The following is a 15,672-nucleotide window of genomic DNA, read 5'->3' as shown; positions in this document are numbered from 1 at the left end:
GTTGAACCATAAAGGATTGATTTGCTGACTGGGTTTGAATTAAACCAACATGGGATGCGCATGCGCATATACTGCACAAGTGAAGTTATCAACGACGTCATCATTCGTCTATAGTGACACTTTTTCCGCGGTCCCTTCAGGTGTCACTATAGGCAAATTCTACTGTATATATTTAATTTTTAGAAAATTCTTTTTCCTCAAACTCCGAAAATTCCTTTTTGTTCAAAAATCAAATCATAAAACAAAATTGCTATGTCAAAATTAAACAAAGTTTTAGTATCTACATTTTAGGCTCTTTATTTTTTGTAATTGAATCTTTCATGTAACTCCATATGGATGTGTAGCATATGTGCATATTTAAAGCAAATAAATAAGTTGTGGAGTGTTTGCTTTTGTAATATGGACCATCTTCAGTCTGATGCAAAATAAATAAATAAAATAATTGCAAAAACTGGAATAGAAACGCTAGGAACTCATTCAAGCAAAACTATTGGAAAGCGGACGTTTTAGAAATCAAAATACAAAAGTGTTTGTATAATTTCTATTTGTTTGGACAGATATGCTTGGACCATATCAAAGAAAGTGTAGATACCAATTATTATCTTTGCATGGGTTTGTTAGAAAAGTAAATACTACATGATAAATATGGTTTTAGTGTGAAGTGGGGATACTTTTGTGCTACTGTTGTCACTTAAATATTTTAGGCCACTGGCACTAGATTTAGGCACTTGTAGGCTACTGAAAATCTAAAAAGCATCTGACAACACTGGTCACAGGGAAAGGTTTGTCATAATTTTAAATTTGAACTAGAAGTTTTTTAATAATAAATATTTAGCAAATTGTTTTTTTTATACCTAAGCCATCATTTCAAAGAGATGTACTGTACCGGTAGGCTAATCCGGTATGCCTATTAGTAGCCTACACCTGACAGCAAATTAGTTCTTTTTACATTGCGGTGGTTGTGGTTACTATACCGGTATAGTGTAGGTATCATAATCTCTGAGGTTATGGTCAGTTTGTCACTTGACCATAATTATGTATTTTTTGTTTCCTCGACTCTTCTGCTATGAGGAACTGGTTATTTTACCATAATCTTGTATGAAAATGCAACTTGTCGCAATTTGCATCATTTTACCTGGCCTTTTCATGGTGTGTATGACTGTACGTGCGAGATTTTATAGAATGTTGGTTTGACATAGCTTAGAAGTGCCATATTATTTTTTTGGCAGATGCTACTGTAGGGATGGGCAATTCAGAATAATTCACTATTCCAAAATTATTTTGGAATAGCCTACTAACAAACTCAGCATGAAGAAGTCTAGTTTGTTTGCGTAGATGACAAGCAATCTACAAGTGACGGGAGTGCAAACAGATGAGGAATTTAACATTGCAAATTGGCCTCAGCCCTCAGAGTTATTTTATGAGATACCGGTAGTGCAAAAGACTTGAAAAAAAACTTTGTAATTTCAAAACAGTCAGTGTGAGCGGCGTTTTTCTACATTTCCTCTGTTTTCGTAGGCCATACCCAAAACTACACAGCAGGTACGGGGCTAAACATATCACGCTTGAATACAGAGTATGCAGGTCATTTTAGGTTCAAGTTGCAAAATTTGCTGTTAAAAAGAAGTTTCAAAGCAATTACAAAAATTATTTAGGTCACCACCATTCCGTCCAAGGGTACAGATATTTGGGTGTTTCTATCACTTAAACAAAGAACATGCTAAAGCACCTGAATGCTGGGCCTGGGTCAATGCAGAAGTAGTATGCTAAGATGCTGAATCTGTATTGGCATGAAAAAGCATTATAGCAATTGCATTCCAGTCATAGCAATCGCCCACATGGTTTCGCCCAAGAGGGTTTTGCCCAGTTTGGCTCGCCCAGATGTCTTGTACCGCAAAAGCACTAAAATAATTTTTACTTTTGGTTTGGCATAACTTTTAAACTGTGTAACTGTGATGCATTGTCCAAAAGTTATAGTAACTTCCGAACCACACTACACCCCTGCTATTTTTCTTGTATCTAAATAGAAAAATGTTGAATCTTGTGTTAATTAGCTGGAATAACAAAGTGATATTATAGGTTGATTTGTGGTAGAAATCTGGTTGAATTATATCACACAAACAAATAAAAGATTTTTGTTTTTTAATTGTGACTCAACTTTTCTAACTATTTGCAGAGACTTAAAGAGTATGATAAATTTTAATTCTAATCTGCAGCTTTAATAAAAAAAAAATAGTGAGTTGCGTAGAACTTTGCAATCAATGTCCATATCTTTGGTCAACAAGTTCAGCTGAGCATGATGTTATTTAAAGAGATACTGGACCAACAGCCAACGCGAGGGCCTTCCACAAATAATGTGAAGAAGAGTTTAAAAGGTCCATCTAAAGTTTGTGGAAGAAATACAAAGGGGATGCAGAAAAGAAAGACAGCAACCAAAAATTTACAAACTAAACCAAGATGTTTAAACCATGTTTCTTCAATTTCTTCACAAGTTGTGTCAAGAAAAAAGAAGCCAAATGAAGTGAAAACAACAAAGTTTGATGTTGACATTCCTTCTTCCACTCCTCTGATTACTCCAATTAAGAAAGACAAGCTATTTTCAACAGAAGAGCTCCGTCGATCGAATTCTATTTCATCATCCCAATATAGTTTAATTGAGCTTCTTCAGCAGTTCAACCAATCTGCATTTCAAAAACGTCCAAAATCTGGCAGTGATCAGGAAAATATGACAAGGACATTGACACCTGAGCCTGTGGAAAATTATGGTGATCCTAATGTTCAGACGTTTCGAGAAGTTTTGGGTAAACTTTTGGGAATAATCCAGATGACAGGCACACAGGATAAAACTGCTATCGAACGTGCTTTCAAAGAAGTAACGACTGCATATCAATTATTAAATGGAGGTGGATTACCCAAGGAATCAAAGTTGTTAAATGAAACTGCAGTAAATTTGGAAGAACTGCAAATGGAAAATCTTTCCTTGCAACGAAAGTTGAGATTTGCAGAAAATGAGTTGCATAAAAGTAAAAATAGAACTTCTTCAAATGACATCAGTTTTGAATTGGTTACCCTTCAATGCAGAAATGGTGTTTTAGAGCAGAAAGTGATAGAGTTAACAAGTGCATTGCAGCAATCTCTTGCACTTGAACAATCAACTCGAAGTATTAACGAACAACTAACATCACAAAATACACAACTTCAAGATGACTTAATGATGAAGAACGATGAACTTACAAAGAGTGGAAACTTGTTTTCTTTTGAAACACAAGAAATTAAGAAAGATGTTGGCCAAGCTTTACAAAAAGTTGAAGTGTTGAAAACCAACCTGACTGAAGCAAGCCAAGAAAATTTGCATCTTTCTCAAGAAATACGAAGTAAAGATTTGGAAATTCAACGACTGAATGAACTGAACAAAGGTCTACAAAGTAGTGTCTCTCGTCTTTTGGACGATTTGAAGAAAAATTGTAAACCTCCAAATGGTGAAGGAAATGTTGCCACAGTTGTACTAAAAAAATTTGGTGACATCTTATCTTCACCTCCTGCTCCAAAATCCCCTACCAAACCAGTGAGAACAGAGTTTCCTAAGCCTTCAGCTGCACCTCTGCTTTCTCGCACTGGTTTTTCAACACATTTTTTACCTTCTCACCATAGTTATCAACCTACCTACACTGAAACAATCATCAAATCCCCTTCTTCTGTTGTTGCATCAGTACCATCTGTCCCCATACCAACACCTGACTCTGTTTCATCTTCAATGTGGTCGGTCACATCAAGGGATGAGAAAGATTTTCATGTTGGTTTGGCTCTTCTGGATGCTGACATACTGAGACTGCAGGAAAACTTAAAACGTTTAAATGCTAATGATAGGAGAGTTAGTCAGAAAGAAGCATGACATTTTGAAGAGCTTGAGACACTCATTTACAATGTACTCTTTTAACGTCTAATTCTACAAGCAATTATTTTTTGAATGTTTTTCTTTGTATGGTATTCCTTTTATGTTTGATATTTGTATGGATATTTGTATTGTTCACTCATGTTAGTTTATACTTGTTAGTTGTTCATTGTAAAAGTGGCCTTTTGCATCGTTTTAGCAAATAAAAGTAGCCAATCTAATAAAAGAAATAAAGACCCTAAAATGTAGATATAAAACTCATGTTTAGTAAAGTTATATATACTGTTTGTATCTTCAGTGCTACTATATAAACTATACATATAAAAGCGATTTCAGGTGCCATTGAGTTTTAAATTAAATTGTGGCTGATGTCTTGGGCTAATCAACAAGCTTACTATCAACAAAAATAATAGAAGTCCTGGAAAAACTTAATCATTTTCAAACCATATCATGATGACATCTGCTAGGAAGGTGCTTGCGGAATGTTGGATTACTAAATAGTATATACTTTGAAAATTTTAACCGACACATGTCTATGTTTATCAATGACACTATTTTTGATTAAACAGTACTGTACCAGTAGTTATTGATCAGTTTTTCGGCTTTCTGTCTATCATTGATTCCATAAAGCTTACATTTTGCTATGTGATGCAGAGCTCGTTTTGAATATTTGCCACAGTGTGAGTTTTTCTACAATAAAAAAATGTTTTAATTTTTCCACGTCGATTTTTTATTGTGAATATTTTGTAATGTGAAAAGAGTTTTCTGAGAACCACTGATTTAAACCATAAGTCCGGTATTGCAATACTAGCTATGCCGTGTCAACAGATTTTAGAATTCAAACCTTTTGTGCTTAGGTCACATGCACTTTGGATGTAAACCTAAAGGATATATGTAGTTATGCATTGCTAGCTATAACCTTTATCTCTATTACATTTATAGTGTCATATGTATCATTACTTGAACAATGAACATGCACTAGAAGTGTGAAGCAGTATCTATTTATTTCCTTCGTGTTTGCATCAGAGGTGCTAGTGTACCGATACTAGTGTATTCTTGGTGCATCTCTACTTTTCATCTTCAAACTTTCCTTGTATCTTTAGCTTCTATTTGATAATCAGACATTGGATGTTTTGCTTTTTATTCATGCAAATAGCTATTTTCTAGCTTTTGGTGTGAAATCTTTTTTTACATTAGTTATGAACGTTGTGAAAAGAGGAATTTGTAGGAATTTTTCTGATTCTTTGAAAATCATCCCAAAACGGTTTTTCCATGCAACCATTCGATGCACCAGCATTGCTCTTGAACAGGTACTGGGTGATGTTGACAAGGAATTGACTGGAATACGAGATTCTGGTTTGTGGAAGCATGAACGTGTCATCACCACCAAGCAAGGTCAGTTGTGATTCGTTTTTGAAAATAACGTTTTTTAGTTTGAGCATGTGTTAGGAAATGTACTAGAGCTGGTTTTTATAGATGTCACCCCTACTGATATAGGCCTACTGACCCTTTATGATATATATATAGCTGTTTGTTTTCAGCACTGTCCAAGTGATGTTTGTTGGGTCTTTCAGCAAATTTAACCTGTAGCAACCAACCAATCTGCTAGAAATGGTTTCCTCTTACATTCTTTGATGTAAACTTTCACACGATATTTCAATAAGACCTCATTATCACCTGAATTATGAGAGAAATGTGGTTAAACAAGTTTATTACAAATTATTGAGATATATATACCGGCACCGCCGTACCGGTAGTCTTTTCTACATGGTGTTGGCCAGTTTCTATATATTTTTATATATTTAATTCCATAACCTAGGCATAGTTTGTTCGGTGGATGGTTAGCCTCACACTCCTTTCATTTTGCGGTTACATTTCTTCTTTTTGTGGTATAGCTCATATTCTGTGTCATGAAATTATATATATATAAATAATAGATGTTGCTATGATGTCTACTGTTCATAGCAAGTTATCGTATTCAAAGTTCAAACTATCAGTTTGTTTTTGGCATACAGTACTAACTAACATTAAACAATAAATACTAGTACTACAAAAAGTGCTCAATGCCAAGCAAAAAGCCAAGCAGATCGAATTATATAAATCAAATATAGTTATTAGTCTCTAAACCCTTGACAGCCTGTTTCACCCTAAAGGAGGATCATTAGAAGGTCCTTGTTCAAATAGAATGAACAGTTTCTATTTGAATAAGGACCAAAGACAATGAATGATTTCTACTTAAATAAGGACCTTCTGATGATCCTCCTTTAGGGTGAAACAGGCGGTCAAGGGTTTAGAGACTAATAACTATATTTGATTTAGTACTACTACTAACATTACGTGTAATTACTTTATTAATTGGCAGATTCGCACATTCATGTGGAAAATGCGGATTCAAAGATATTGAATTTCTGCTCAAATAACTATCTTGGCCTGTCTAGTCATCCTGACGTGATTGAAGCAGGAAAGAGAGGGTTGGATAAGTATGGTGCCGGTCTCAGTTCTGTACGGTGGGTGATAGAGGTTTATGGAAACGTCTTGATTGTTTTTTTCTAGCCAAGCAGAAATTTTTTTTTGCAATAATGGTCTGAAGAAAAAATTGTTAATTTCCTCTTGGGTAATTGCGATATAGAGGCGGCTAACTTTAAAACATGGCTGCATATCACCATGGTCAGTGTGGCGGCTGTGCTCAGTTTTGTTTTTAAGTCATAGTAACTAAGAACTACCAACCTTAACATTTTAATGAAAATAATTGCTTTTTACACTTGCTTGGGTTACATCTGAGATTAGCTTTATATGTCAGTGGCATATTGTAATTAGTATGTGTGACTTTGTGTGTAATATCCAGAGTCCAGACAATTAATCTTGTTGGTTTACGCAAAGCATAGCCTGTTATAATAAGCTGCGCCCTTTTGGGGCAAATTTTTAATTTCAATTGAGGGGATATCTAAATATCTGTGTATGCCTGAAAAATGAAGGCATGTAAAAAAAAATTTTTTTTGGTCAATGTTTAGACCCTGCTGTTGGCCCTGGAACATTTGCAGGTTACCAGAATTTTGAAATCCTCATAAAATCTTAATCTTTTGTGCTAGGTATGGCATGTTGGTATTCATTTCTATTGTTTTTGGATACTTAATCCATTTATTGAGTCTACAGATGAATTTGGACATGTTTTAAAATTTTAATTTTTGCAACGATGACACATTTTCTTGCATTTTATGTAAATTTTTGTGGTTTCTGAACGTTATGAAAGTAGCAAGTTGGATTTACATTTTAACAAAAACAATGGCTAAGGAAGTCCAAATGAAAAAATAGCATTATAATTCTTATATATGTAACAAATTATATGACAGGCATGTAAGCATGTATGCTGTTTCTCCACCCATTAACTTGATTCCGATTTTACCTTCCAGAATACTACGAAATATACCTACCTGACTTATTCTATTGAATGTATTGTATTAGCTGAGTGTAAGAATGGCATAACGATCTTCAATAAAGGTTGATCCTTTAGAAATAGGAAAGTATGAGTCGATAAAACATCCGAACTTCCGCTTCATTTGAATGTACTCAGACATTTTCTCTATCTCCGTACATTTCAATTTACGAATTACACAACATCTAGTCAACTGCACAATCAACTCTACGAACACATCATCAACATATATTCATCTGCATCTATAGCAGCCACAAAGTGCAAGAAGACCATCATAGGCCAAATAACAGAGCTTGAAACCAAAACAAAGACTGTGAACAAAAACAAGAATAACCAGTAGATTCTTAGGTTCAATAAAAAAATTTTAGGAAGTCTTAACTTTAAAATTTGTATTCTACAGAAAAATGTGTTAAACTCAATGAAAATTAACATATCAGACTTATGTGTTATTTGAGGAGATGGTACAAACTCTAATACTGGCTGGAAGGATGGTTCAATGGTCCATATCGAAAGAAGTCTAGGAAGACCTTGTCAGCGTGTAGTTTGCTAACTTCACCATGGCGAGTTACCACTTTGCAAACTTTTTGAACACATTGATGGATCAACTTCAGGGCCAAACAATTTTAATGGCCCAATCGGAAAAATGCTTGCCAAAAATGTATGAGAAATGGAGCCAATACTGTTTGAACCACTAAATGATAAATATACCAAAATATCCTGAAATTTTGGATCAAATTGAGCAGAATCTATCAAATGATGCAAAGCACCTGCATGAGCTGGGAAAGGCGACCAATAGTGGAAATCTTCCAGAAAGTTTGATCAAGAAAAAAATTGGCCCACTGTGTCACTCGTGCTGGTTAACTCTAACTTATATATTGATTATTATTGCACCTAAGCATCTGCTGCTTATTCTTGTTTTTGTTCACAATCTTTCTTTTGGTTTCAAGCTCTTTTATTTGGTCTATAATGGTCTTCTTGCACTTTGTGGCTGCTATAGATGCAGATGAATATAATGACGTCTTCGTAGACGGAAGTTCGGATGTTTTCATTGACTCATACTTTCCTATTTCTAAAGGATCATCCTTTATTGAAGATCGTTATGCCATTCTGGCGCAGCGGATAAGGCACTCGCTTTCCAATCATGCAATCCTGGTTCGACTCCCGACTGAACCTGGTTGTTGAAAATCACCGCTCAGCTCTACCCAGGGCGTAATAAATTGGGTGGGCGTAGTTACTGAAGTAAAGGCGGCCGAGAGAAAGGAACTGGCCACCCTACTCTCATTAGTGCCGAAGGCTTAGTATAATGAGAACCTTATCTTCTCATCCCCCGATGCTTGGATCAAGTATGGGACTCACCTTTTTATGCCATTCTTACACTCAGGTAATATTTAATACATTCAATAGAATAAGTCAGGTAGGTATATTTCGTAGTATTCTGGAAGGTAAAATCGGAATCAAGTTAATGGGTGGAGAAACAGCATACATACTTACATGCCTGTCATGTAATTTGTTACATAAATAACAATTATAATACTATTTTTTCATGTGGACTTCCTTAGCCATTGTTTTTGTTAAAATGTTTAACTAATGAGTCTATTTATACTATTTCAGAATGTACCAGAACCAGTAAATCCAACTTGCTACTTTCATAACGTTCAGAAACCACAAAAATTTACATAAAATGCAAGAAAATGTGTCAACGTTGCAAAAATTAAAATTTTAAAACATGTCTAAATTTGTCTGTAGACTTAATAAATGGATTAAGTATCCAAAAACAATAGAAATGAATACCAACATGCCATACCTAGCACAAAAGATTAAGATTTTATGAGGATTTCAAAATTCTGGTAACCTGCAAATGTTCCGGGGCCGACAGCAGGGTCTAAACATTGACCAAAAAAAACTTTTTTTTGCGTGCCCTCATTTTTCAGGCATACACAGATATTTAGATATCCCCCCAATTGAAATTAAAAATTTGCCCCAAAAGGGCGCAGCTTACTGTTATAAAGCTCAGCGGTGGTAAGATATGCAAAAACATGCTAGAGTTAATGAATGATGCAAGTGAACATGACATAATTCGAATTTTTGTGGAAAAATCCAATCACAATGTTTTAACGTTTTAAATCAAACGTATTAATGAAGCCACTGCCTAGCATTGGGTTTTACCGTATACATATTCCATGTTTTCTATGTTTTGTTACCGCCAGGGATAGTTTTGGTTGTGAAGTTTCGGATGACCTGATTTAAAGACGCCGTTTCCGAGATAAACGTTTTGATGCTGATATTCTCGAAAATCGAATTTCGGTGATGCATTTTGACTCACATGAATTGTAAGGATAGTTTAGATAGGCGGACTGTTCGAATGGTCTTACAGTGAGGTAATCGTGGCAATTACCTAACCTATAATTAAGCTGCTAGACTTACTCGCAAAACAGCAGCTAATGTACATTCACCTCACTGCATCACAGTGCGAACATGAAAATGGGAAGCGCCTGCATAAATATTCCCTACACTTTTTCTCAAAAAAGAAACGGCATCGAATTGCGATTTTCGAGGACGTCCTCACCAAAACGTGATATGTTCGAATCGGTGGCGCCGAATTGTAAGACGGGTGAAGGTTTCCTTGTGAGTTTTTCTTTCTAGACTTCACTTGAAAATATGGTAATACTGTACAAGACTATCTTTATGACCAAACAGCAAGTTTTTCTTGTAACCTACTTAACTTTCTGACGAGTTCTTGGAATTGGGGCCGTCAATCGCTTATTGCTTGCTTTCAACTTGTTTTGCTTTCGTGCTATTTGCTTGGTGTTGAGAAATCATGGATTTCCATAATTTCTTCAGATTTATTTGCGGCACTCAGGATATCCACAAGAATCTGGAACGGCAAATAGCAGAGTTCCATGGCAGAGATGAAGCAATCTTATATGCCAGCTGCTTCGACGCTAACGCTGGCTTGTTTGAAACTATTCTCACCAAAGTAACTCAAACGCTGAGTTTTCTTTGATTATATCTCTAGCTTTACCTAGTAGACACTTGAGACTACAAATTGAAGTGATAAAAAATTGCATTTTGTTCATACTTTGTTTCTCTCTAGAGAATGTAGCGTTACGCTGTTTTTTTTTCTGCATTGAACTGCTCCCTGTATTGTCTTAGTCAAGGTTGATACCAACTTCGGGAAGTCCTAAATCCACTAAAACTCTAATAGTTTTCGTTTTCCTTGTTTGCTACTTTGCTGGTAGAGTCCACTTTACTAATGCTCTTTGTTTGTTAAATTTTGGCCTTGTTTGTGTTTAATCCTGATTGGTTGAATGGCAAGTCCTTCTCAACCTGGAGCTCTTGCCTCGTAGTTCTGTGCTCAAAGTAGAAAAAACAACAATGAAAACGTGAGCCTATGAAAATTCAATTCACCTATCGAGTGGACTAGTCTCCTAAGTTTTGTTTTGTTGAACATTAACAGGATGATGCCGTCCTCTCAGATGAGCTCAACCACGCCTCTATCATAGATGGGATCAGGCTGTGCAAGGCGAACAAGTATAGATACAAGCATCTTGACATGGGAGACCTTGAAGAGAAATTAATTGATGCTCAGGTGAAATTTCAAGTGTATAGCTTACTATCAATGGCTGCTGCATGAACGACTTTGTTTCTTTTGTGAATACCTTAAAATCATTGGAAGCCAAAGTTATAACGACCGGGAAGATTTATTCAAATTGTAAGGCGAGCTGCAGGTGATATCTGTAAAGTACAAGATGCACAAAATAGCAGTTGCTGATGTGGTTCGTGCCATCGTTACGCACCAAAGTGGTACTTTTGCTGGTCCGAGTTGATCACACTTCTTTTACTTGTTTGCGTTGTTGCGCAGAAATGTCGTAACCGGCTGATAGTGACGGATGGCGTCTTCTCCATGGACGGCGATGTGTCTCCTCTGTCAGACATATGTAACCTCGCCGAAAAATACAACGCCATTGTTTTCATCGACGAGTGCCACGCCACAGGCTTTCTTGGGGAGAAAGGAAGGTTTGTTTACGCGTGGTGGTGAGACTCTGCTCAGCAAAGAGTTTTTTGCATCTAGTCGTCATAATAATAATCTTTGTGATGTCATCACAGGGGAACGGACGAACTTTTCGGGGTGCAGAGTCGTGTCGCTCTCATCAACTCAACGCTTGGAAAGGCTCTCGGAGGCGCTGCAGGTACTTTACAGAATTGAACGTAGAATATATAGATCGTTTTTTGTCGATCAGTTTTGCCGGCATTTGCAAGGGTTGTTTGAATTTGCAAATACCAAACCGCCTACCAGAATCTTGCTATACGAGCAGAGCAAGTTTGATGCCATTGTTGTGCCACGAGAAATTTCTTTTGTTTATATTTGTTCCACGTTGCTAATATGTTATTGATGACACGTCTACGGTAGCCATCGCGTTGGTTTATTGTTTTATTGTATCTGTGCTCGTCACTGGTCGGCCATGTCCGCTTTTTTGCCTCGTCATCGATTGTGATCAGCTGTCACTTTGTCATCTGATGAAATAGAAGTTAATTTGACCGGCGTTCAAAACACCTTCGTTTGTATATTTTTAACCATCAAAGCGAAAACAATACTTGTTGCAGCATAACACGGGGTCTATAAGAAGGAAGAAACGACAAAAGATATAAATGTGAAGACATGCTCGATACAGTATGAAATATTGCAGCAATGCAGCATCATCTTCAAAAAGATTTAATAAAACTAAAAGTTATAAAAAGGGGTATTTACAAGATGATATGTATAAATCGAGATTGGTAATTGTCATCCTGGCTCGGTGGTAGCAGGTTGTCATGAGTGCTGGATGGTCGTTATGCGAACGTCACTTGCTATGTTTCGCTCATCACACAACTGAGCACAGCAAAATCACATAAAGCCATTTCGAAACGCTTCAGACCTTGCTTGATTAATGTAATAAAAAAATATTGATATGGCATGAGTCCACCCAGTTAGCTCAGTGGTTTTGCGCTCGACTCAAGATCACGCGGAACTGGTTCGACTTTCGGGGTGTGCGTTTGAGCAACGCATTTCAGGACTGCTCTCCATTCAGCGGCAACTAGTGGATGGAATAATTTCCCGGCAACGACATTTCAACAATCGGAAACTTCATTCTACCAATCTCCGTAACCAGCCCTGCGGCGTCAAAACCCTCTACAAGTATGCGAAACTACCAGGAATAACAGTCTGAGGATAAAAATTCAAAACCAAACCAGAAATGACCAACTGAGCTTCTCCAGCAGTTTTTTTTTTTTTTTCAATTCAACGTCGAACGCATAATGGCTCAGTCCACCATGGCTTTATATGAATCATTTCGTGATAATTTTCCGTTGCTTTGATGTCAGCGAATGTTTGAGCAACATCAAGACACGATGAAAGAGCAGATTGACGATTGCTATCTTCATATTACGCCTGGAGCATTGTGTTACTGGCTTGTAATAAGATACAACCACTGCTTTCATTGTGATAACCCCAAGTGCAGAGACAATAACGATGTTGTGGCTGAGTATTCAGGGCCAGACGCGTCGGTATGTCACCACTGAAACAAGATAATATCTTAAGTAACGAATTCGTTGGTGACATCAGTGCAGCGGTATATCTGGACCGATTAGTCATCGAAAGAATAACTTTACTGCTTATGTTTCTGCAACAAGAGAAATATATCTTTCGACGTGAGCTGCAAACATTTTCTATTGACCTTTCAATTATTCGATCATGACTTTTTCCATTGATTTACAAACAATCAATTGGCTTAAGTAGAAATACTGCTGACCACGCCATGAACGACGTCAGCAACTGCTTCGTTGAAGCTGCAAGTTAAATTAGTTGCAGCAAACTCGCAACAGGATTGGTTTGTTAACGGTCAGATGACGTTGTTGCTATGTTTCAGGTGGATACACAACTGGGCCCAAACCAATCATTGATCTCCTCAGAAATCGTTCACGGCCCTACTTGTTCTCTAACAGCTTACCACCTCCAGTTGTTGAATGTGCAAGCAAGGTCTTTGAGATGTTGTCCGGTGGGAGTCCTCTGGTGGAAGACATCAAACTAAAAACACAAAGGTTTTTAATTCCATCTCTCAGTCTGTAAACAATCAGTTAACATGTCATTTGTAGTGTATCAAGTGTTGGTGAAGTCATACATGATAAAGACAACCCACAATCAAGACCTAACCAATAAAGATTTTTTCGCTTGTGCAATCCAAATTCTTTTACTGTGCTCCATTACTTCTTGCGTGAAGGTGGTACCGTATAAGACACTGTTAATTGATGCTTGTATGAAATTGAAACAAATTAGGTTACATAGAAATATGCTGTAGCGTATTACATAGAAATCCTATCGCGACTGGGTTACAAAATGCTTGTTTTATCGGTTACTATTTTTTTTATCTACAGATTCCGTAGCCGCATGGCGGAAGCAGGTTTCACCATCTCCGGTCATGACCATCCCATATCCCCCGTCATGCTGGGGGACGCTAGCCTTGCTGCAAACATGTCCAATGACCTTCTAAACAAAGGTAGGCTAGTCATCGTTTTATTGCTTGCTCTTTATATCGTGATGCCGGAATTATAAATAGAAACAAAAAGATACAGCAAAATGAAAGGAGGCCAGAACTGACCAAGCATAACCGATCTGTTGAAGCAGAATTCATATCATACGAAGATTCCAACCTTTGTTCACTTTGCAGGCATCTATGTGATTGGGTTTAGTTATCCTGTTGTACCGCTGGGAAAGTCGCGCATCCGAGTTCAGATATCAGCTTCCCATACGATGGAGGACATCGACAGAGCGGTGGATGCCTTCGTGGAAGTCGGGAGGGCTTACAAAGTCATCCCATAGCTGGTCAGCCATCATCTTGCACTAACGACGTTTTGAGTTTCACGTTGACATCATATCTTGTGGTAAATTTTCCTCGTATTTCCAGCAATTTTTCCAACATTCCACTTTCATGATAGGTACGTTTTGTGAGAACGAAGCCATACATTTAGGGAGGCTTCGTATTCATGTATTTTGTCGCTATTCCATATAATAATGTGATCCCTCGCTGTGAACGCCATACAGGATCACGCACATTGTTATTTATATGACTACTCAACAGTTGAAGCAACAACTGTTTTACATTGCATGACCAGTGCCTGACGCTTTGTGAAATATACACAACTATAGCAAAGGAAGTGATGTCACAGTGACTTGTTTGTGACACGGAAATGGTGACGTAGCTTTCAGTTATTGGCTGGCAACACGTTTACTCTAGTAGGCGAATGTAAACCAGTGAAGTAACCCAGGAAGATTTGACGCCGTCCAGTATAGCAGTGGTCTGGTACAAATATTTGATAACATTTTGTACGAATCCAAATGAAGGCCAATTGTAAGTTTTCCTTTAGAGCTGCCATTGCATGCGGCGTAAATTGTAGATGAGTATTTTAAATACCGAATACAATGTTTAAAAGAAACAATATTTCGACTCAGAGTCTTTCCATCGATTTAAATGCTGTTTGTCATGCTACTTGACATTTTGAACGATTTCTAAAATGTTTTGAAATGAACGATTTCTAAAAAATTCTAAACATGTTTTGCATTGTTGCAATTTTGGAAAGTTTTCCTGTGAAATTTGGAATGGATTCAGATGCTGTGTTTTACTTGCGTGGGTATTGCTTTTGCTCAATTTGTTGGTCAGGACAATCCATCTTCGAAATATCAAGCCGCTGTTTATTTAGTCATAACTCAAAAATGCCTGCCATCCCACTCCCATTTATTGTTGCCCTCCCTGTTTCTATAAACTACTGCACCATCATGTTTCCCGATATGCCTTTTTTCAAATCGCACTTTGTCATATGCCGGTATCATTTTTACAATTTTATTTCATCTATGACGTCAACACGTGTTTATCTCCCAGTGTTAAGCCCCGTTCTTTACCTAAGTATTTTCTATACAATGATTTCAACGTACTATTGCACTTTGAGCGAGGAGAGATTATCATGTTTCCATTTGGATAGCGTTGCATGAATAAACTCATCTTGTGGTGAAGAAAGTGTTGAAATGTTTTGATTGTTCTCTCGTCGTCGTGTGAGCGTCTGGGGCCGAGGGTCTATCCTTTTACCACCCCAGATTCACGATGTTCCCGGACTACACTGGAAGGCTACTAGAGAGCAGTCAGTCTTCGGTTTCATCATCCATGACACGCAGACCTTCCACTCCGTTAGGTGGCTTGAAGATGGAGCAGTCATTGATGATGTGGTCTGTGGAAATTAGTCTCTGTAGCCCTGTGATAGACACGTTGATGATGTATGTTTGTTGCATTACCACCAACGTTAGAAAGTGGATCTCGGA

General features: G+C 37.2%; 2 protein-coding genes across 2 annotated transcripts; both read left to right on the top strand.

Moving 5' to 3' along the window:
• The first annotated feature begins 2,183 nt into the window (after nucleotides 1-2,183).
• LOC145786390 (uncharacterized) lies at nucleotides 2,184-5,059 on the top strand. Its single transcript, XM_082598039.1, has one exon. It carries the CDS (start codon nucleotides 2,297-2,299, stop codon nucleotides 3,890-3,892), a length of 1,596 nt encoding a protein of 531 aa, XP_082454165.1. The 5' UTR covers nucleotides 2,184-2,296; the 3' UTR covers nucleotides 3,893-5,059.
• LOC145786401 (2-amino-3-ketobutyrate coenzyme A ligase, mitochondrial-like) lies at nucleotides 5,059-15,361 on the top strand. Its single transcript, XM_082598050.1, has 9 exons — nucleotides 5,059-5,287; nucleotides 6,255-6,399; nucleotides 10,167-10,302; nucleotides 10,783-10,914; nucleotides 11,188-11,342; nucleotides 11,433-11,515; nucleotides 13,232-13,403; nucleotides 13,737-13,858; nucleotides 14,030-15,361. The coding sequence occupies exons 1-9, from the start codon at nucleotides 5,092-5,094 to the stop codon at nucleotides 14,179-14,181; spliced, it is 1,293 nt and encodes a 430-aa protein (XP_082454176.1). The 5' UTR covers nucleotides 5,059-5,091; the 3' UTR covers nucleotides 14,182-15,361.
• Nucleotides 15,362-15,672: the final 311 nt, after the last annotated feature.

Source organism: Aplidium turbinatum, chromosome 2 (genome assembly GCF_918807975.1).
Source record: "Aplidium turbinatum chromosome 2, kaAplTurb1.1, whole genome shotgun sequence".
Lineage (NCBI taxonomy): Eukaryota > Metazoa > Chordata > Ascidiacea > Aplousobranchia > Polyclinidae > Aplidium > Aplidium turbinatum.
The sequence above is the reverse complement of the archived record's forward strand: the minus strand, read 5'-3'. Positions and strand labels throughout refer to the sequence as shown.